Here is a 22,075-nt window from a genome sequence, read left to right on the forward strand (position 1 = left end):
CTTCCGAGACGTGTATGCACGTGGCCCCATGTTGGCAGGCTGTCATTGCCTACATGCCACGGGAGGCGGCACGTGGACGTTTGTCCCAATGCAGCAGCTGAGCGCCGCCTTGCTTAACCTTGACCTACTTCCCAAAATGTCAGAAATCAGACCTCCACAACGTATAGCACTGTTGCCTGGTCAGCGGGAAGCATTCGCTCATACAGGATAGACAAAGTCAATAAAGCCTAATTAAGGGTCACAAAATAGTTTGTGTTGGCTTTATTATTATTTGTTTTGTCAGTCTTGTAGAATAATATTTACCAGTATCTAACTACACCAATGGGGTGATTTTGTTTAGTCTTGAAGAACAATGTTTTTCACTACTTGGCACTACTTAGTAGAGAGCACAGTTGGTATAAATTCCTGCCCAAATGGTCTTTTTGGTACAGAATAAACTTGGCGAAAATATTTAAAAATAAATACTAAGAGGTTTAAAGTGAATGGAGTCACGAAGTTACACACAAGTTAGCTGTGACTACACCTGACCTGGCTTCTGTATATGCTCATGTTTGAGATGATTTGGAACATACTCAACAAAGTTACATTCATCACATCTTGACAAGTAGCACAATTTATTCAACATGTCCGGAAAGAAGTAGAACGAAGCAGACCTTATTTCAACCTAACCCATCAGGCACAAGACATTGATACAACGTTGGTTATGCATTAATCTCCTTTAAAACTGACTTTGAATCTGCATTGCAAAGTAGTTGTATATGAAAATTGAGACGACGATGTCTAACGTTGTCGGTTGGGTAATGACCAAATTTCAATGGTCAAATCAACGTCAGAACCAGACATTGATTAAACGTGGTCAAAAAGAGTGTTTTTCCTACGTTATGTTTGAGTTGTTCAATGTCAGGACCTAATTCAACAAGTTCTCAGCATTGCTTCAATGTCTTGTTCCTACTGGAAAATTGTCTCCGTGTCTCAGCAATTACTGATAGGTTGTTCACTTTCTGTGTTTAACATGTATAAGGTTAACATTAAAGATGTCTATTTGTGAAGTTAATAGCGAGGTTATTCAACCATAAGTAACACATGGCCCCAAGCGGTAGAAAAAGGATGGATGGATGGATGGAATAAATAGGTAAATAAATTAGAATTTGAAAGATTTGATATTTGCAGACTGCCACGTAAACAGAATAGAATACATAGTACAGGGGTATCAAACGTACAGCCCGATCAGGCCCGCGAACAGATTTTATCCGGCCCGCGAGATGAGTTTGCTAAGTATTCAAATTAATCTGAAATTTTTGAATGAAAGAAACAGCTGTTCTAAATGTGTCCACTGGATGTCGTAATAGCAATTATTTGTATCTTTGTAGATAATGGTACATATGTACATAATAAACCACATGATCTAAGTCAGGGGTAGGCAACCTATGGCTCGCGAGCCAGATATGGCTCTTTTGATGACTGCATCTGGCTCTTAGATACATCTGAGCTGACATTGCTTAACACGATAAGTAATGAATAATTCCACTTGTAATCACAGAGTTAAAAATAACATTCAATATATAAAACATTCTCATTTTTTTTTATGTTTAAAAAGTTGCGTTAATGATAAGAAGTTATTTATTTAATATTGGTTAGTGTGGGGCTTGCTCTCCTGGGGGTTCTTCAGACCACCAAGCACTGACATTAGAGCCTGTTTCAGGGTTACAATATTGTTTTATTTTTCAATAAGTCTTTCAGTTGCTTTCCAGCAATTGTATTTTTCTCTTTCGTTGTCGCTCGCGCTCTAGCTCCAGCTCCAACCCTGTCTCTCCTCCTGGCTGATACAGTATAACAGAGCGACATGTGATTAGATAACAAGGCCCAGGTGGGCCTTCTACACACCTGTGGCTGATTTCGAAGGCCAGTCCTGGCAACGCCCTGCTTCGCTGCAGGCCCGCAGGCCACGACCCCTCCACAGTTAGCTTCATAATAACAATGTTAATACAAAGAATAAGAGACCTATTATACTCTAGAAATGTTGGTCTTACTTAAAAATGCACGCGTTTAGTTGTGTTCAGTGTTAAAAAAAATATTATATGGCTCTTACAGAAATACATTTTAAAATATTTGGCTTCTTGGCTCTCTCAGCCAAAAAGGTTCCCGACCCCTGATCTAAGTACATCAGTCGAGGAAAATGATTAAACTACATTAATAACATCCTTTAACTTGATTTTGATTTAATTATTTTATCTTAATAGATTGAAAGCTAACACCAATGAGTTGACTGATGAACATTATCACATAATTTATTCAGAAAATATAAATAACAAATAAAGATAGAATACTATTAACCGCAACATGTAAGTGTTAAAAAAAAACAATTTGTGCAATTTCAGAATATGCTTGTTCTATTTTTAAACAAAGAAAATAATCCGAAGTTGTCTTTATCTTTAAGTTATCGTGCCGGGATTTTTACGAGTCCGGCCCACTTGGGAGTGGATTTTTCCTCAATGTGACCCCCGATCTAAAATGAGTTTGACACCCCTGACATAGTATAAATCTTATTGTGGTGTGGCTTACCAACACAGACGACAAACAGCACTACTATACAAACAATGTCATATACAAAACAAATCACAAACACGATAAGAACAGACGTTAGGTAAAAAGAGGAATGAAAGAAACTATAAGTTATGGGATTTCAAAGACTATCAAGCAGTTGAGGTCAGACATGTATTTGTTCACTTTGTCACATTAAGATTGGCAATTGGGATAAAATACTTGGAGCTCGAGAGTGTTTAAATGCAAGTAACATTTCATCGTTTTACCCTCAGTTCTATAGAGACCGTCTTGTGTCTCTTACCTTCTGTGGTGATGTGGGCCATGTCAGCCTCCTTCTGCTCGTACCGTCGTCTAAGCTCAACCTGGGTGCCCCGCTCTCACGCCCCACTGTTCAAATTCTAAGAGCTCCTGATGCTGTCCCGCACTGATTGGTGACCAGCCGGCAGTGGTTTGGTGATCTGCTCGCTGCCAGCTAGCTGTTGTCATTTGGAGTGTCCATCCTCTATCTCTATTTTAGGCTGTTGTGAGCGTCATGGCAACAGGAGCTGCTAATTCAGGCCGCCGTGTCACAACTGGCTGCTGATAGGCAAGGTTTGACGGGTCATGTTGAAAGCGTGGGAAAATACTTCCAAGCATTGAGAAAGTAAATGAAATACAAAGCAATAATAGGGTCTAGCACAGGGGTCGGGAACCTTTTTGGCTGAGAGAGCCATGAAAGCTAAATATTTTAAAATGTATATCCGTAAGAGCCATATAATATTTCCATCCATCCATCCATTTTTCTACCGCTTATTCCCTTGGGGCAGGGTTAGGGAACCTATGGCTCTAGAGCCAGATGTGGCTCTTTTGATGACTGCATCTGGCTCTCTGATAAATCTGAGCTGACGTTGCTTAACATGATAAGTAATGAATAATTCCACTTGTAATCACAGTGTTAAAAATAATGTTCAAAATATAACACATTCTCATGCATTTTTAATCCATCCATCCGTTTTCTACCGCACCTGTTCAAGAAGTTGCGTTAATGGTAAGAAGTTATTTATTTATTATTGGTTAGTGTGGGGCTTGCCCTCCTGGGGGTTCTTCAGACCCCCAAGCACCGACATGAGAGCCTGTTTCAGGGTTACAATATTGTTTTATTTTTCAATAAGTCTCTCAGTTGCTTTCCAGCAATAGTATTTCCAGCCCCAACCCAGTCTCTCCTCCTGGCTGCTGCTTATAACAGAGCGACAGGTGATTAGATAACAAGGCCCAGGTGGGCCGTCTACGCACCTGTCGGTGCAGGCCCGCAGACCACGCCCCTTACACAGTTAGCTTCAGAATAACAATGTTATTACAAAGAATAAGAGACCTATTATACTCTACAAATGTTGGTCTTACTTAAAAATGCACACGTTTAGTTGTGTTCAGTGTTAAAAAAAATATTATATTGCTCTTACGGAAATATATTTTAAAATATTTGGCTTTTTTGCTCTAAAGGCCAAAAAGGTTCCCGACCCCTGCCTTAGGGGGATGCAGGGGGCGCTGGCGCCTATCTCAGCTACAATTTTTTAATGCCAAATACAACAAAAGTAAGACCAACATTTCTAAAGTATAATAAGTCTCTTATTCTTTTTAATAAGATTTATATTCTGAAGTTAACCAATAATAATTAAAATACTTCTTACCATTAATGCAACTTCATGAACAGGTATAGTAGAAAATTATGCATATATTATCACACAACTTCTATGCTTGAGGGCCGTTGCTATGATTATTGTCAATTGTGCTGAAGTGGTATTTTTCTTTGTCTGTGCAAAACTAGGCAATCCAAAAGATTGCAAGCTAGTCTGGTATCAGTGTCCAGGAACGGCCTGCTGACTGCCAAGGCCGGACACCGCCGTGACGCAGACAAAGCAGAGAGACAAGGCGATATCACCAGCGTCAACACATTTGCATTTTTGTATAGTCATATATTGTGTCTAACTGGAGTTGTCGAGATTACCCCCTTCCTTCAGCGACAGCTTCAGTGATGTAAACAGGGACCTTAGAACGTAGTTTTGATCTGTAACTAGAATACTGTCCAAAACACATGTCTCCTCATTGAGCCAAATTGAACTCTGTCTCTGCATGATTCCTTGCTTCTCGTCTATTTAATAGATTTCATCAGTGTTTGAACCTGACGGATTACCAGCGGATATAATGTAGAAATGTCAGCTAAGATTTATCTGAGAGCCAGATGCAGTCATCAAAAGAGCCGCATCTGGCTCGAGAGCTATAGGTTCCCTACCCCTGGTCTAGCCTTAGACTGATATTTTTTTACTCCCCCTCCTCTCACCCAGTGTTACCCTTTTCTCACCGTATTAAGGAGCGCTGTAAAAATGGCTGATCCTTTGGCGGTCCCGTCTTGTCTCCCTGTAACGTATGTCTGCTCTTAGTGGGACTGTGCCGAAAATGTAATTTTCAGTTCTTATGTGTCTTGTGCATGTTAAGAATTGACAATAAATTATCTGAATCTGAAATATGAATAATATATAACATGATAGAATTTAAAACATAAAGTATACCAAATTATTCATGCAAAGTCTGGCTTGTGTCCTCAGAGTCCAACAGTCAGAAGGTCGTCTTCTCAGTAAATGATGAATTCAAGAAGTTCAGGCTGTTCATTGTGGTCCATTTCAGGAGTAAATAACAACATATAGATAATGAACATCAGGGTTCATCTCACGCCGACAACACAAACACATCGGCTTTAGCGTTGGCTTGTAAGTATTAGCATTCTGTTCACCCAGGTTGAGGCTAATAACTAAACAAATGGAGTGAACCAAGCAGTGAGCTGTGCTTATCGATAATCGACTTTGAATTGCGTTCAACCTTTAAAAATGATGATGCTTGCGAGATATATGTTTGTAAAATACATTATTTGTGGGAAAAACGAACGCCATTTAAAAAATATTAAATGACACCAAAACGCATCAATTGAATGTGTTTTAGGGTATGTCTACACCAGGAGTGTCCAAACTTTAACCGGCAAGGGCGGCATTCAGTACAAGGGAACACGCTTCCGTCAGTCTACCCCAGGGCAGCTGTGGCTACTGATGTAGCTTACCACCACCAGATGTGAATGAATGATGGGTTCCCACTTCTCTGTGAGCGCTTTGAGTATATAACAATAGAAAAGCGCGATATAAATCTAATCCATTATTATTATTATTATAAGGTTGCGGGGGCCATTTTCAATCACATTTTATACGCTAAAGATGCTAAAAGCCAACCAGTGTATGTCGATATATATGCTAAAATATCTGAACAAAACATCCCTGTTAGCTTTGTGTGGTAGGTGACAAAGAAAATAAGTGTTATCTAACAATGAGGGCTGTCAAAAATAACGAGTTAACTCATGCGATCAATCACGAAAATTTGTAAATATGCAGATTAATCAAAGTTTATTTTGCTCCCTTACTGTAAACGGACTCTAACAATGAAATGACATTTGTGACCAAGTATTGAAGCCCTTTTAATTAAAATTACATGTTGAAGTTAAATGAAATCATGCAAGCGAGTAGTAGTTGTAATTAATCCATCCATCCATTTTCTACCGCTTATTCCCTTTTGGGGTCGTGGGGGGCGCTGGCGCCTATCTCCGCTACAATCGGGCGGACGGCGGGGTACACCCTGGATAAGTCGCCACCTCATCGCAGGGCCAACACAGATAGACAGACAACATTCACATTCACACACTAGGGCCAATTTAGTGTTGCCAATCAACCTATCCCCAGGTGCATGTCTTTGGAAGTGGGAGGAAGCCGGAGTACCCGGAGGGAACCCATGCATTCACGGGGAGGACATGCAAACTCCACACAGAAAGATCCCGAGCCTGGATTTGAACCCAGGACTGCAGGACCTTCGTATTGTGAGGCAGACGCACTAACCCCCTCTGCCACCGTGAAGCCCGTAGTTGTAATTAATCCAATTTTAAAAGTGTGATTAACTTAAGGCCCAAGCTGTTTGTTTACATGCTTTTTTTATTTCTCTTTGCTATTTGGGTTTATTGGACCCTAATTGTCAGGCTTTCCCCTGACAGTTTGTCTATGTTTTAGTTTTTTCCTCTGCATTTGTCTGTTTCCTCTGTGTTTAGTATCTTCTGTCTTTAGTTCCTGTCTAGTGCTCTTATTTTGTCAGCTTCCTGTCTTGTTCCCTGAGTGCTCTGTTCCTCCTCAGCTGCGGCTGATTGGCACCTGGCCACACTTCTTGCCAATCAGCCCACTCCTATTTGTACCTGCTTTGTCTTGTGTCAGTTGCTGGCTCATTGTATTGTCATTTGTATTGTCGTTGCCACATATCACTCTTGTCGTGCTACCTGTCGTGTCGTTTTGGGACAACTACTACCTGTCATGCTACATTTTGTCCTGGTCGTCGTAGCGGTAAGCTGTTTCTGTTAGCATTAGTTATTTCCAGTTTTTCTGTTAGCTATCCACTAGCTTACAAGCTAAAGTTCCTTTTTGTTTTCTAGCTTCCAGTGCTAGCTTCCTTAGTTTGTTATTCCGCCCACGTGCATGCTTTTTTGTTTTTTCTTGTTTAGTTTTAATTACATCATGTTTTCCCATTCAATGCCTGCCTCCTTCTCTGCGTCCCGGGGTTCAACAACCAATAACCCTGACACTAATTAGAATAACAACTAAGAATCATCTTTTTATATGATGTACTTAGTCCATGAGTAACAAACGTGTATTTCATGTTTAGTGACATGCTAATTCTTGTTTTTACACTTTTTTTTTTTAATTCCATTGTATGTTGTACTATTCTGACACCACCAGATGGCAGCGTAAGGGTCCACATAAGCGGCCATAAGACCCCAATTCAGTAGTGTACACAATTTTTGGAAATTAGAGCTAAAAGGTGCTGTCCACGCATGTGGCCATTAAGGCTTTTAGAGGTTTTAATCTAATTTTAAAAGTGTATCGTTTGACAGCAATACTAAAAACGTCTCGATAATAATGAACACATTACAATTTACGATCTGCTGAGGGCCAATAGGAAACAAGCGGCGGGCCGAAACTAGCCCCCGGGCCACACTTTGGACACCCCTGTTCTACACTAAGCCGGATAACCCCTTATACAAATAATTATTTAGCCGTTTGCCCTCCTTGGAAATTTGTTTTACACGTGCGCCGTTTATTTATTAATTCTCTGGCTCTTTGCTTTGTATGGACTCATTGATCGGAGAGTTCGGAGAAGAAGTGAGGCCAGAAAGACCGCGCACCACACAGGAAGTGACGTCAGAAAGAACGCGCCACAGCTAGCCTTGTGACAAAGCGGTTTCGAAACTCGGAGGAAACCACTGGAACATGCCCGTGCTTCTCCTTCCGTCTGCACAGACGCTGGTGGAAATCACACATAAATACCTTAAGAGAAAGCGATTGCAGCTATTTGGGATACAACACTTTTAAGACGGAAAGAAAACTTTCGAATGTCCAGGTCAGCTACAGTATGATTCCACTTACCGAAAAACTTTGTCCATTTGTCGAAGGAGAGACAACGAGAATGGGGGCTCTCGTTACTGTGTTAAAAAAAATGTAGCAAGTGCTTTGTATTACCTGGCCGTCGAGGGAAGACTACGGAAAACTGCGAATGCATTTTGACTGGCAAAGCAGACTGTATCAGTTATTGTCCGCCATGTATGTCGCGGACTCAACGTCTAGGTCCAAAGTATATAAAGTCCCCAAAAATGAATGGACAATGAATGTGAAAGAGTAAGGAGTGTCCTGACCATATATCTTGACCCCTAGATTGATTGATGTAACATGTTCTTTATCACGTTGAGGTACACCACAGGATACATTTAGCATTGTATAAGTGTGTTCGCCTAGCTTCACATATTGTTTGTTTGTTAAATAACTTCTTATCCAGTTTAAGTCCAACCCTTTGATATCATATTGTTCTAGTTGTTTGATTAAAATATTGTGATTAATTGTGTCAAATGCTTTAGTTAGGTCCATAAACACAGCTGCAGCACATTTTTTACTATCTATTGCATTGGTAATTTCTTCTGTAATTTCAATTAAAGCCATCGAAGTTGAAACATTAGCTTTGCATCCATATTGGTTCTCTTCGAGTATTCACTTTTTGTTTGTGAAACAAAAAGAGTGAAACGACAGGCAAGCTACTGGAAAATGTAAATAAGCTACATACAGTCGGGCATAGGAAAATAATTCGGGAGGGACAGTTTACTCTGCTCCAGCATTATAACTACTATCAACAGTCTGCTGGAGATGTGTCAGTCAAGATGAAAGCATGAACCCGGTACTCACCTCTTCCCAGGCAAGGTGTGGACTGCTGCTTGCAAAGGACTGCTTCTCGACGCTTCATTCTGGCCTGTGATGGCATGGAAGGAAGACATGAATGTGCTTTGTATTAAGAATGTGCTTTGTATTTACTGTAAGTCAGTACATTTCAATTATTTTCTGTTAAAAAATCTCTGCCAGGACTATAGATAGAATAATTTGTCTATGAATTTTTTGTAAGTACACCAATGCATGATATCGTATCCTTATTAATATTAAATAATAAATATATAGATTAAATAACAACAAATAATAATTAACATTGTTTTTAGTCTGTAACAGAGAAGAGTTTGCATCAATTTGTCTGAAATAAAAAAACAAGGTCACCTTATGTAAATCCTAACATAAACTGACATTTTTTGACCGACTTGAACCATTTGATACTGAAAAATAAAATTAAATAAACTCAACTCACAAAAAATTCAAATTGATCCGCAACACTTACTCAGGAGTACAATATACAAACATAACATACAAAACAAAAATGGAAAAAGAAACATTTTATCAACACTCAATAAACATTTGGGAACTGAGGAAACTAATTGTTGAAGCTTTGAAAGTGGAATTCTTTCTCATTCTTGTTTTATGTAGAGCTTTAGTCGTTCAACAGTTCGGGGTCTCCACTGTCGTATTTTACGCTTCATAATGCGCCACACATTTTCCATGGGAGACAGGTCTGGACTGCAGGCGGGCCAGGAAAGTACCCCCGCTCTTTTACTATAAAACCACGCTGTTGTAACACGTGGCTTGGCATTGTCTTGCTGAAATAAGCAGGGGCGTCCATGATAACGTTGTTTGGATGACCACATATGTTGCTCCAAAACCTGTATGGACCATTCAGCATTAATGGTGCCTTCACAAAAGTCATGCCTTGGGCACTAACACACCCCCATACCATCACCGATGCTGACTTTTGAACTTTGCGCCTATAATAGTCCGGATGGTGCTTTTCTTCTTTGGTCCAGAGGACACGACATCCACAGTTTCCAAAAACAATTTGAAATGTGGACTCGTCAGACCACAGAACACTTTTCCACTTTGCGTCAGTCCATCTTAGGTGAGCTCGGGCCCAGCATTAGCCGGCGGCATTTCTGGGTGTTGTTGAAAAATGGCTTTCGCTTTGCAAAGTAGAGTTTTAACTTGCACTTACAGATGTAGCGACAAATTGTAGTTACTGACAGTGGTTTTCTGAAGTGTTCCTGAGCCCATATGGTGATATCCTTAATTTCTTCAATGGACATTCACTGTTGGTTTTAGGCCTTTGCTTATATGCAGTCATTTCTCCTGATTCTCTAAACTTGTTGTTATTACGGACCGTAAATGGTGAAATCCCAAAATTCCTTGCAATAGCTCTTTCAGAAATGTTATTCTTAAACTGTTTGACAATTTGCTCACGCATTTGTTCACAACGTGGTGACCCTCGCCCCATCCTTGTTTGTGAATGACTGAACATTACATGGAAGCTCCTTTTACACCCAATCATGGCACCCACCTGTTCCGAATTAGTCTATTCCCCCGCGGGATGTTCCAAATGAGTGTTTGATGAGCATTCCTCCACTTTCTCAGTCTTTTTTGCCACTTGTGCCAGTTTTTTTGAAACATGTTGCAGGCATCAAATTCCAAATTGTTAAAAAGCTAATATTTGCAAAAAATAACAAAGTTCACCAGTTCGAACGTTATTTACGATTAACACAAAGTGCCAACGGGGCTTCATGGTGGAAGAGGGGTTAGTGCGTCTGCCTCACAATACGAAGGTCCTGAGTAGTCTTGGGTTCAATCCCAGGCTCGGGATCTTTCTGTGTGGAGTTTGCATGTTCTCCCCGTGAATGCGTGGGTTCCCTCCGGGTACACCGGCTTCCTCCCACTTCCAAAGACATGCACCTGGGGATAGGTTGATTGGCAACATTAAATTGGCCCTACTGTGTGAATGTGAGTGTGAATGTTGTCTGTCTATCTGTGTTGGCCCTGTGATGAGGTGGCAACTTGTCCAGGGTGTACCCCGCCTTCCGCCGGATTGTAGCTGAGATAGGCACCCCAAAGGGAAAAAGCGGTAGAAAATGGATGGATGGATGGACAAGGTGCCAACTTCACTGGTTTTGGGTTTTGTAGAAATTGTCAAAAGTAAACACAAGTCTCAGAAACATGTTTTGTCATGACGCTGCGAGTAATGTTCTCGCGAGTGGGGCTATCTTTAGAAGGCCACTCTTTGGTGGACGTTTCTTTAAAAGGGAAGTCTTGACTTGCTGACACTGAGGAAATGCCTGCAGTGCTCTTCCCATGCTGATAGTAGTTAATGTCTTCTACTTAAGACACACGTCTTGTCGGCACTTGCATTGGTTAGTTGGTCACTGTTGTTTCCACATACAGTCGTGGTCAAAAGTTTACATACACTTGTAAAGAACATAATGTCATGGCTGTCTTGAGTTTCCAATAATTTCTACAACTCTTATTTTTTTGTGATAGAGTGATTGGAGCACATACTTGTTGGTCACAAAAAAAAACATTTATGAAAGTTTGGTTCTTTTGTGAATTTATTATGGGTCTACTGAAAATGTGACCAAACCTTCTAGGTCAAAAGTATACATACAGCAATGTAAATATTTGGTTACATGTCCCTGACGGCAAGTTTCACTGCAATATGGTGCTTTTGGTAGCCATCCACAAGCTTCTGGTTGAAGTTTTGACCACTCCTCTTGACAAAATTGGTGCAGTTTAGCTACATTTGTTGGTTTTCTGACATGGATATGTTTCTTTAGCATTGTCCACACGTTTAAAGGCCTACTGAAACCCACTACTACCGACCACACAGTCTGATAGTTTATATATCAATGATGAAATATTAACATTGCAACACATGCCAATACGGCCGGTTTAGTTGACTAATTTACAATTTTAAATTTCCCACGGAGTTTCTTGTTGAAATATTAGCTCAGCACCAGTTACGGCTAAAAGTTGTCTCTTTTCATCGCATAATTACACTGTAATTTGGACATCTTTGTAGCTGAATCTTTTGCAATTTGTTCAATTAATAATGGAGACTATAAAGAACAATGCTGTTGGTGGAAAGCGGTGTCTTTAGCACTGAGACACAGCCGGTGTTTCTTTGTTTTTAACACAGAGCGGTCAAGCGAACATGTTTCTCTCCGCCAACCAGCATGCTTTTGGATGGGAAAATTGGGATTATATGTATTTTACCGGAGACATCATTGGATTATTCGTTCTCTTGCAGTAGCTGTTTAAAAGGCAGCTGTGAGCTTGGCTCCTCGGCTTCTCTCTGAGACGCTGCGTGTTCACCGCAGCCATCCGACCTCGAGGTATGTCTTTACAATCTCACTTAAACACTATTAAAACAATAAGCAGATAAGGGATCTTCCAGAATTATCCCAGTAAATGTGTCTAATTACATCTGAAACGCTCACACTGCCGCCGCCCAGAGCAATCACTTTTTATTTTATTTTTTTATTTTTTTTCTAGTCCTTTGCTATCAATATCATCATCCACAAATCTTTCACCCTCGCTCAAATTAATGGGGAAATTGTCGTTTTCTCGGTCCGAATAGCTTTTGCTGCTGGAGGCCCCTATTAAAAACAATGTGAGGACGTGAGGAGTCCTCACCCTTGTGTCGTCATCGTCTGCGACTTCCGGTAAAGGCAAGGCTTTTTTATCAGCACCAAAAGTTGCGAACTTTATCGTCGATGTTCTCTACTAAATCCTTTTAGCAAAAATATGGCAATATCGCGAAATGATAAAGTAGGAGACATAGAATGGACCTGATATCTCCGTTTGAATAAGAAAATCTCATTTCAGTAGGCCTTTAAGTCAGGACTTTGGGAAGGCCATTCTAAAACCTTAATTCTTGCCTGATTTAGCCATTCCTTTACCAGTTTCCATGTGTGTTTGGGGTCATTATCCTGTTGGAACACACAACTGCGCCCAAGACCCAACCTACTCTGTAAAGCACCAGTTCCATTGGCAGCAAAACAGGCCCAGAGCATAATACTACCACCATGATGCTTGACGGTAGTGATGGTGTTCCTGGGATTAAAGGCCTCACATGTTCACCTCCAAATATATTGCTGGGTATTGTGGCCACACAGCTCAATTTTAGTTTCATCTGACCACTTCATTGATTATCAGTGCAGGCAGCATCCAAGCGACAGTTGGAATCTATTTCATCCTCAACGGCATCAGAGGAGATGACGTTAAGGCCTTGTTTCTTGGAAAGAAAAGTGCACTTGTGGTTTGCAGTTGTGTGCACACCAGACTGCCTAGAGTGCAGTACGTGGCTGCACAGTTTTTTTTAATTTTCATCTGGAATTGAAATAACTTCATTATCTATGCATCCATTTTTACTGTATTTGGATCTTGCACCAGACCCTCGGACTATAGAGCTGTCCTATTTAAGATCTGATGAAGCCTGCTCGGATTTCTTCAGATATTACGGCTGCATAAAATATTTGGAAAAATAACCCATCCATTTTCTACCGCTTATTCCCTTTTGGGGTCGCGGGGGGCGCTGACGCCTATCTCAGCTACAATCGGGCGGAAGGCGGGGTACACCCTGGACAAGTCGCCACCTCATCGCAGGGCCAACACAGATAGACAGACAACATTCACACTCACATTCACACACTAGGGCCAATTTAGTGTTGCCAATCAACCTATCCCCAGGTGCATGTCTTTGGAAGTGGGAGGAAGCCGGAGTACCCAGAGGGAACCCACGCATTCACGGGGAGAACATGCAAACTCCACACAGAAAGATCCCGAGCCTGGATTTGAACCAAGGACTGCAGGAACTTCGTATTGTGAGGCAGACGCACTAATCCCTCTGCCACCGTGAAGCCTGGAAAAATAACAAAGTACCGTATTTCCTTGAATTGCCGCCGGGGCGCTAATTAATTTAAAACCTCTTCTCACTCCTGCGCTTACCAAAGGCATGTGGTAAAAGTAAGCATGCGCTAATCATTTTAAAGCATCTTCTCACTCGGGCACTAACCAAAGGTATGCAGTAAAAATTTGAGTATGATGTAAGCCTGGACCTTAAATCCTACTGAATAGCTCTTAATCTTCTCCCCTTGATGCGATTTCAAATTACCGGTATTGAAATCAGCCTCCTCCATTTTGAAAATGACGACAGGAGAAGTGTCACTCGTGACGTCACGAGTTTGACCAGGCGGAAATACTAAGCATGCGATAATTATTTTGGGAAGCAAGTTTGACCCGGCAGTAAATCAAGGCAGGCGCATACTATATGCCCTGCGGCCATTCAAGGAAATACGGTATTCATAATTTCTACAAGTCTTCTTTTACTTAGCAAACTGCAATACAACCAAAAACTGTGGCCACTCATGAGTTCACAGGAGGAGCAATCGCAATATATTTACTGACATGTCCTTCATTTAGTGCGTGAATGTATTGTGCAGTAAACAATGGATTATTGTTCTATTCATTTCCATTAAGAAAGCCCTCCATCATTTGTCCATCCCATAAACACCTTTCTCTAAAGTAGAACAAGAGAATGTGTTTAATAATGATAAAAATAAAAACTGTGATTTTTCATCTGATTACCATCTTCTTTGAAGTCTTTAAAATGTAAGAGTAGTAGTAAATGTAAAATGGAAAAATATATCAAAGTATCCCCTCCCCTTACTGGAAAACTACATTATATGTTCTGTAATACTTTTGAAAGAACATTAAGATTTTATTATGCAGACAATAACTTATCACCTTTTAATAATAAAAACAATTCATTTTACTTAGGTAGCGATTTTAAAAGACACCCGGAGACGAAATGAACCTATCAGATCAAATGACAGTCATGTATTACAAGCAGTGGAGGTGGCTTCCTCACAGTTTGACAGTTGACTCACATACGCGTTCAACGCTGTACTTACGTTTTGCAGAGTTGTGTTCAAAGGTGGTGGGCCCGCAGACCACCCTCACTAATGAGAGCAAGGTGTTCCTGTGTACACACACACACACACACACACACACACGCATACACACATACATACACTTGAGTGCTGGCTGTTTTAGAGGAAGTTCAGCAGGAAGATTTTATTTGCACCATTACCTCTAGAGTATGAAGGCCACGCCCCCTGACACCCCTCCCCTTCAGTTCAGTTTGTCAAGGATGTCATGCCACCAAGTCTTTGTTGCAGCCACGTCCCCGTTTCGCTTCATGAGGCGTGCTAATGCAACAGTCCACATACAGTGGGGCAAAAAAGTATTTAGTCAGCCACCGATTGTGCAAGTTATCCCACTTAAAATGATGACAGAGGTCTGTAATTTTCATCATAGGTACACTTCAACTGTGAGAGACAGAATAAGAAGAAAAAATGCAGGAATTCACATTGTAGGAATTTCAAAGAATTTTTTGTAAATGATGGTGGAAAATAAGGGATTGGTCAACCATTCAAAGCTCTCACTGATGGAAGGAGGTTTTGACTCAAAATCTCACGATACATGGCCCCATTCATTCTTTCCTAAACACGGTTTAATCGTCCTGTCCCCTTAGCAGAAAAACAGCCCCAAAGCATGATGTTTCCACCCCCATGCTTCACAGTAGGTGTGGTGTTCTTGGCATGCAACTCAGTATTCTTCTTCCTCCAAACACGATGAGTTGAGTTTATACCAAAATGGATACATGGATGATACAGCAGACGATTGGGAGAATGTCATGTGGTCAGATGAAACCAAAATACAACTTTTTGGTATAAACTCAACTCGTATAACCTCAACTCGTCATCAAATGTATTGGTAATGTCTTTGTAGCATACATCAAAGTAATTAATCAACTTACTTGTTACTAGTAAAAGTAACGGTGTGAGTAAGTTATTTAGCGCCGTCACTCTGCTCACTGTAACTTGCACAACTGCAGCCTTTGTTAGATGAAAATAGCACTTTAGATCCATTTCAGTCTGCATACAAAGCTTTGCACAGTACTGAATCTGCACTTTTAAAGGTTTTTAATGACTTGCTTTTAATGTCTGATTCTGGCAGCTCTGCCATTTTAGTGCTTTTAGATCTTACAGCTGCCTTTGACACAGTCGACCACACAATTCTTTTAGACCGCCTGAGAGACTGTGTGGGTGTCAGGGGAACTGCGTTACAGTGGTTCAGATCTTACCTGTCTGAGAGGTCCTTCTCTGTCAGGCTGGGGGACGCTACCTCTTCTTCTGCCCCGCTTTACTGTGGTGTCCCCCAGGGATCTATTTTAGGCCCCATCCTGTTCGCTCTTTATCTCCTCCCTCTTGGAGATATTTTTAAGAAACATGGAGTGTTTTATCACATTTATGCAGATGACTGCCAAATGTATATGCGGATTTCAAAAGGCCACGGCCCCCTGACACCCCTTCTCAACTGTCTATGCGACGTCAAGGCCTGGTTAGCCCAGAATTTTTTAATAATGAATGAGGGAAAAACGGAAATCTAAGTTTTTGGTCCGGCCCTCACTGACTTGGGACCATTGCAAAATGATGTGCGTCCCAAAGTCACCACTCTTGGCGTCACTATAGACAGCGATTTTAAACTTGACAAACAAATCAATGGCGTTTTAAAATCGTGTTTTTATCACCTTCGTCTTTTAGTAAAGGTTAAACCATTTTTATCTTTTAACCTTTTTGAACAAGTCGTGCATGTTTTTATTCCAAGTCGCCTGGACTACTGCAATGCACTTTATGCTGGCATTAGCCAAAAAGCTCTCTCCCGGTTGCAGTTAGTCCAGAACGCAGCAGCACGACTTCTAACAGGGGCCAGGAAACGCCATATAACCCCAATTCTTCAGAGTTTGCACTGGCTCACTGTTAATTTTAGAATTGATTTTAAAACATTGCTGTTTGTTTTTAAATCTTTACATGGACTGGCACCTCAGTATATCTCGGACCTCATCCAAATTTACATTTCTGCGAGCGCTCTGAGGTCCGAGAGCCAGTTCCAGCTCGTGGAGCCCAAGGCCAGACTTAAGACCAAGGGAGACAGGGCCTTCTCTGTGGTCGGCCCTAAGCTCTGGAACACTCTGCCCCTCCATGTTCAAACTGCTTCCACAGTGGAGTGTTTTAAGTCTCGTCTTAAGACCCACTTTTATTCTTTGGCTTTTAACACTACGTGAGTTGTGTGGTCCTCTGTCCTCTGTTGTCCTCTGTGTTTTTTATACACTTTGATTTCTATTTTACTGTTTTAATTTATTTTACCCTTTGAAATTGTTTTTAATCATATTTGTTTTCATATGGTTTTTTTATATTGGTTTTATATTTATTTATTTTTTGTTTCTATTCAGTCATTGGTGGAGCATAACATTGTTTTTTAATAGTGTTTTTAACATGGCTGTGCAGCAATTTGGAAACGTTATTATTGTTTAAATGTGCTATATAAATAAAGTGGATTGGATTGCAGGTTTTAAATAAAAACAAACAATTATACTGTATCGTTATACTAATCTTAGCATTTAAGATAGCTAGCTATTAGAACCAAAGGTTACAAGCTAGCAATTAACGGCGTCACGGCCAGCAAGGCCTTCTCTGCTGGCCTAACATAACTAGAAATTATGATCATAATTTAAGATAAAATACATTTTTGATTTACTTTCCCTAGATATCTATAAGTATTCCTATTCTCTTCATGTCATATTATGCTCCTTCCAGAGATGTTGTTTTCAGTTTATAGAGTTTTTATCCAATCAGAATTCAGCTAGTTTATGTTGCCATGCTGTACCAAATCTGCCACAGGCCTTCAGAATCAGCAATGCAGGCGTCTGTGCACTGTCAGTGAACGGGGACATACAATGGATAGACAGTTGTGATAGCCAATCAGATCACGAGTTGTCAGTAAGGCCTTCTAGCTGGCCTAAGGCAGATATACAGGTACATTGTGATGTTATGAGCTTGGTAACATAAGAACTCCATTACCCAGCATGCCACAGTAGCAAAGAGCATGTGCAGTAGCCCCGTTTAGGTTGTTAAATATAGACATGCCGGCAGCTGGGTGTTTTTGATGAGCACGCTGTGGAGTAAACTTTAAGAACTCAGCGAACACGCCTCGTCTGCGTCTTTTATGATTAGACAAGACAAGACATATATCTGCAAGGCCATTTTCAAGAAGGATATTTAAAGAGAAACTACATCTTGTGAGACCATGTCAGCCAACCCCGGAAGCTAGCTCAGCTGTCGATGAAATGTGAGTTCAGATATTTTATTTCTTTATTTTTCAAGATTTAATAATATAATAATTGTAATAATTTGCAATTTTAATTTTGACAGTACCACATAAAATATGTTTTCATTGCTAATGGGGGTTTATTGATTTTTAAATGCGCCAGAAAATAACCCGTTTTTTTCAATGCCCAGTATGCCGTAAATGTATTTCTGCATAGTATTTATCCAGCAATGGTCATGTGCGGACATCAATGATGGTATTTTGAGAGGTAATTTTTGAAGTGGGACATCACTGAAGGCCTAGGTGGGAAACGCGCGGGCTGCCACTGAACGATGCTAGCTGCCAGATAGGGATTAGCGCTTTAGTTGCCAGCTCGCTATTCGCAGCTGTATTCTTTGGTTACCTTAGTATTGTACAATAACTAGGTGAAGGTACCTTCAGGATCAGTTAAAATTAAAACACAATTTTATAAAAGATACATGTCGGGGGCCCCTGCTAAGTCTCTCCGTTAGCTTGGGGGCCCTGGCAAATTAAACGATAAAGACCCCTGCACTAAACTATAAATTCAAGTTGAGGGCCACACAATATGGCCGCAAATGGCCCGCGTGTTTGTGACCCCTGATGTAAAACATGCCTTTTATTTTTTTTCTGAATGAATTACTTATTGTTCTTATTTACATGGCAGCATGTCATTCATCTCTACATGACTTAAATCCCCCTTGGGAGTGTTTTAAGGCTGTCAATTATTAGTTAGCACTGGGGATCGGAAAAAATATCGATATGGCCATATTAATAGTGCGATGTGTTGAAAAATAAAAACATTAGAAAAACAATAAAATGTTGCTTTTCAATGTCTTATGATAGATTTTTTTTTCTCTTAAAGGGTCCCTAATATGCAAAGGCTACTTTTCTTACCTATTGATACCCGCTCTCAAATCAATCCTAAGAGGCTTTGCGGGAACATTAATTGAATAATCCTGCCTTCTTTCATACTTCTGCCAAACAGGTTGTTTGGAATTTGCAAAACCTGTGGCGTTTTTCGCACCAATTCGCACGGATTATCCATATAAACAGGCCCGCGAACAGGTTTTATGCGGCCCGCGGGATGAGTTTGCTAAGTATAAAAATTAACCTGAAATGTTTGTATGAAAGAAACTGATGTTCTAAATGTGTCCACTAGATGTCGCAATAGCAAATATTTGCATCTTTCTAAATCATGGGTGTCAAACTCTGGCCCACGGGCCAGATTTGGCCCGCCGTGTAATTTATTTTGGCCCTTGAGACAATATTAAATTAATATTAGAGCTGGCCCGCCGGTATTATACAGCGGCGGTGCATTCCCCGCTATTTGTAATACTTGCCAACCCTCACGATTTTCCCAGGAGACTCCCGAATTTCAGTGCCCCCTCCACCGAAAATCTACCGGGGCAACCATTCTCCCGAATTTTTCCCGATTTCCACCCGGACAACAATATCGGCGACGTGCCTTAAAGGTACTGCTTTTAGCGTCCTCTACAACCAGTTGTCATGTCCGCTTTTCCGCCATACAATCAGCGTGCCGGCCCAGTCACGTAATATATGCGGATTCTACACTCACACACAAGTGAATGCAAGTCATACTTGGTCAACAGCCATACAGGTCACACTGAGGGTGGCCTTATGAACAACTTTAACACTGTTACAAATATGCGCCACACTGTGAACCCACACCAAACAAGAATGACACACACATTTTGGGAGAACATCCACACTGTAACACAACACCAACGTAACAGAACAAATACCCAGAACCCCTTGCAGCACTAACTCTTCCGGGACACTACAATATACACCCCCGCTACCAACAAACCTCGATTTTGCATGTCAGTATAAAGTTATATAAGCCTTGCTTGTTCAATATTCAATGCAAAACTTGTTTGGGTCCCTATTAAAAGGTTAAGTTGTTCAACTTTGGCCCGCGGCTTTGTTCAGTTTAGAGATTTGGCCCACTACGTATTTGAGTTTGACACCCCTGTTTTAGATGATGCTACATATGTACAAAATAAATCACATGTTAGTACATTAGTCGAGGAAAATGAGCAAACTACATAAATAACACTGTAATTTGATTTTGATATTTTTTATCTTGATAAATTGAAAATTGACACCAATGAGTTGACTGATGAACATTATCACATCACATCATTTATCCAAAAAATATAAGTAACGACAAATAAAGATAGAATACTATCAATTGCAACATGTAAGTGTAAAAAAACCCAACAACATTATGATTTGTCTAATTTCAGAATGTGCTTGTTTTTTTTTTAAACAAAGGAAACAATCCGAAGTTGTCTCTATTTTTAAGTTATCGTGCCGTGATTTTTACCAGTCCGGCCCACTCGGGAGTAGATTTTTCTCCATGTGGCCCTCGATCTAAAATGAGTTTGGTACCCCTGATATTTGTAATAAATTTACCCAAAGTACTTTTGCGAAAGTCTGGCATTTTATTCTGAAGCTGTAGTCAAAAGCGTCTACTGCCTAGTTTCTCTTGTTTTATTGTTATTTTTACTGTTTTATTTTTATTCTTATCATTGCTTTTTATTTGTATTCTTATTATCATATTTTTTATTTTATTTCCATTTATACCCCAATTATTTACTTTTTACTTTTTTAAAATGTACTCTGTTGCTGGAATTTTAATTTTCCTGAGAGAACTCTCCTGAAGGAGTCACTAAAGTACTATCTATTCACTTTTTCTCGATCCTCTTGCTGTGCGGCAGACTGGCTCGTACATGCACATGCATCCTCCACTGTTTCCTTCAATAAAGTAGGGTATAGTTTGAACTCAATCTGTCAGCAGACTCACAATGGAAGTGTTAAAAATTACAACACAGGTAGATGGTAGGGAGAAGATGTTGTCAGAGTGGAGGCTCGTAAGTAAGACATGCTCACAAAATGGCCTATTATGAAGCATCTTTAACGATGGTCTGTAAAACATTATTGATGCAACATTTTGACTAAACAAACATAGGGAAATGTTTTAAATGTAGAAAAACATGATAATATGACCCCTTTAAGTCATGTTTTGAGACAATAGTATATCAAGGACGATTTTGGGCTTAGTGATGAGCAAGGCACTGCAAGAAGTGGACAGTTACAAATATTTGACATTTAGGTTTACCTGATTTAGTGTACATATATACAACTTTCATGTTAAGCTGCATTTTACATTCATCACTGAGCTATGTAGAATATCGCTATATCACAATATCCCAATACTGTATTGCACTGTGACTCAAGTATTGGGATATGTGTCGTATTGTGAGGACCTTGTTGATACAAAGTGTGCGTGCGTTTGGGTCTGTAATTGGGACCGTTTGACCATAAACTGTCACTGTTTGTGCTAATAGTAGAAAGTAATGATGACAGATTCAAATATTCACTCATGCATACTTGTCTCACCGTGTTTACGGGCTGGTACGCAAAAGAGGGAGGCCAATTGTTTAGGCCCTCTTTGTATGCCACCAACGAGGCACAGCTGGAAGAAATGACTGGACTGAACCACCTCATGATTCAGAACAGGGGTTGATCTTGTCAAATAGGCACAAATCCACTTATAGGGAAACTGCACTTTTTCAGAATTATTCCTATCATTCACAATCCTTATGTAAGACAAGAATACATATGTTTTTCTTTTTTTATGCATCCTAATATATAATATAAAGCAAGTGCAAGGTGGCTAAGAATATAACTTATTGGGGTAATCTATTGCACCCATAAAGGCCTCTAAAAAAACAACTTCCACCAACAATACTCCATTTACATGTCATGACCTGAATAATTACCCTATATCAGCGATATTGTTATTATAAGCGCTAACGCTGAGGAACTAGTTTAAGTGGTGCCGTGATCACAAAGAAGTAACTAGCTTATGCAGCTATTGACATACTGAACCGGTGAGCTGCTGCATCGCCTCTGAGTTGGTGAAATTTGATTCCGCATTATAAACCATGCCTCTTAGTAGACGTTTGTGGCCATAAACTGAGAAGTTGGTCTAATTTGATTTTCAACTT

At 40.3% G+C, this 22,075-nt stretch overlaps 1 protein-coding gene across 3 annotated transcripts in view; it reads right to left on the reverse strand.

Annotated features, from left to right (window-relative positions):
• The window catches only part of LOC133558335 (AMP deaminase 3-like), a 47,271-nt gene extending 25,776 nt beyond the window's left edge, over positions 1 to 21,495 (reverse strand). The window contains exons 1-4 of one of the 3 annotated variants that reach the window (XM_061909637.1): positions 21,465 to 21,495; positions 14,941 to 15,058; positions 14,762 to 14,829; positions 8,835 to 8,898 (exon numbers count right to left, since the gene is read on the reverse strand). In XM_061909637.1, coding sequence (XP_061765621.1) covers positions 8,835 to 8,892 — 58 coding nt within the window. In that variant the 5' untranslated portion in view covers positions 8,893 to 8,898; positions 14,762 to 14,829; positions 14,941 to 15,058; positions 21,465 to 21,495. Of the gene's footprint in view, positions 1 to 2,845; positions 3,016 to 8,834; positions 8,899 to 14,761; positions 14,919 to 14,940; positions 15,059 to 21,464 lie in introns of those variants that run through there. The other 2 variants (XM_061909627.1, XM_061909646.1) reach the window with 2 other exon arrangements.
• Between the last annotated feature and the right edge of the window lie 580 nt (positions 21,496 to 22,075).

The sequence above is a fragment of the Nerophis ophidion genome, linkage group LG01 (assembly GCF_033978795.1).
Source record: "Nerophis ophidion isolate RoL-2023_Sa linkage group LG01, RoL_Noph_v1.0, whole genome shotgun sequence".
NCBI lineage: Eukaryota > Metazoa > Chordata > Actinopteri > Syngnathiformes > Syngnathidae > Nerophis > Nerophis ophidion.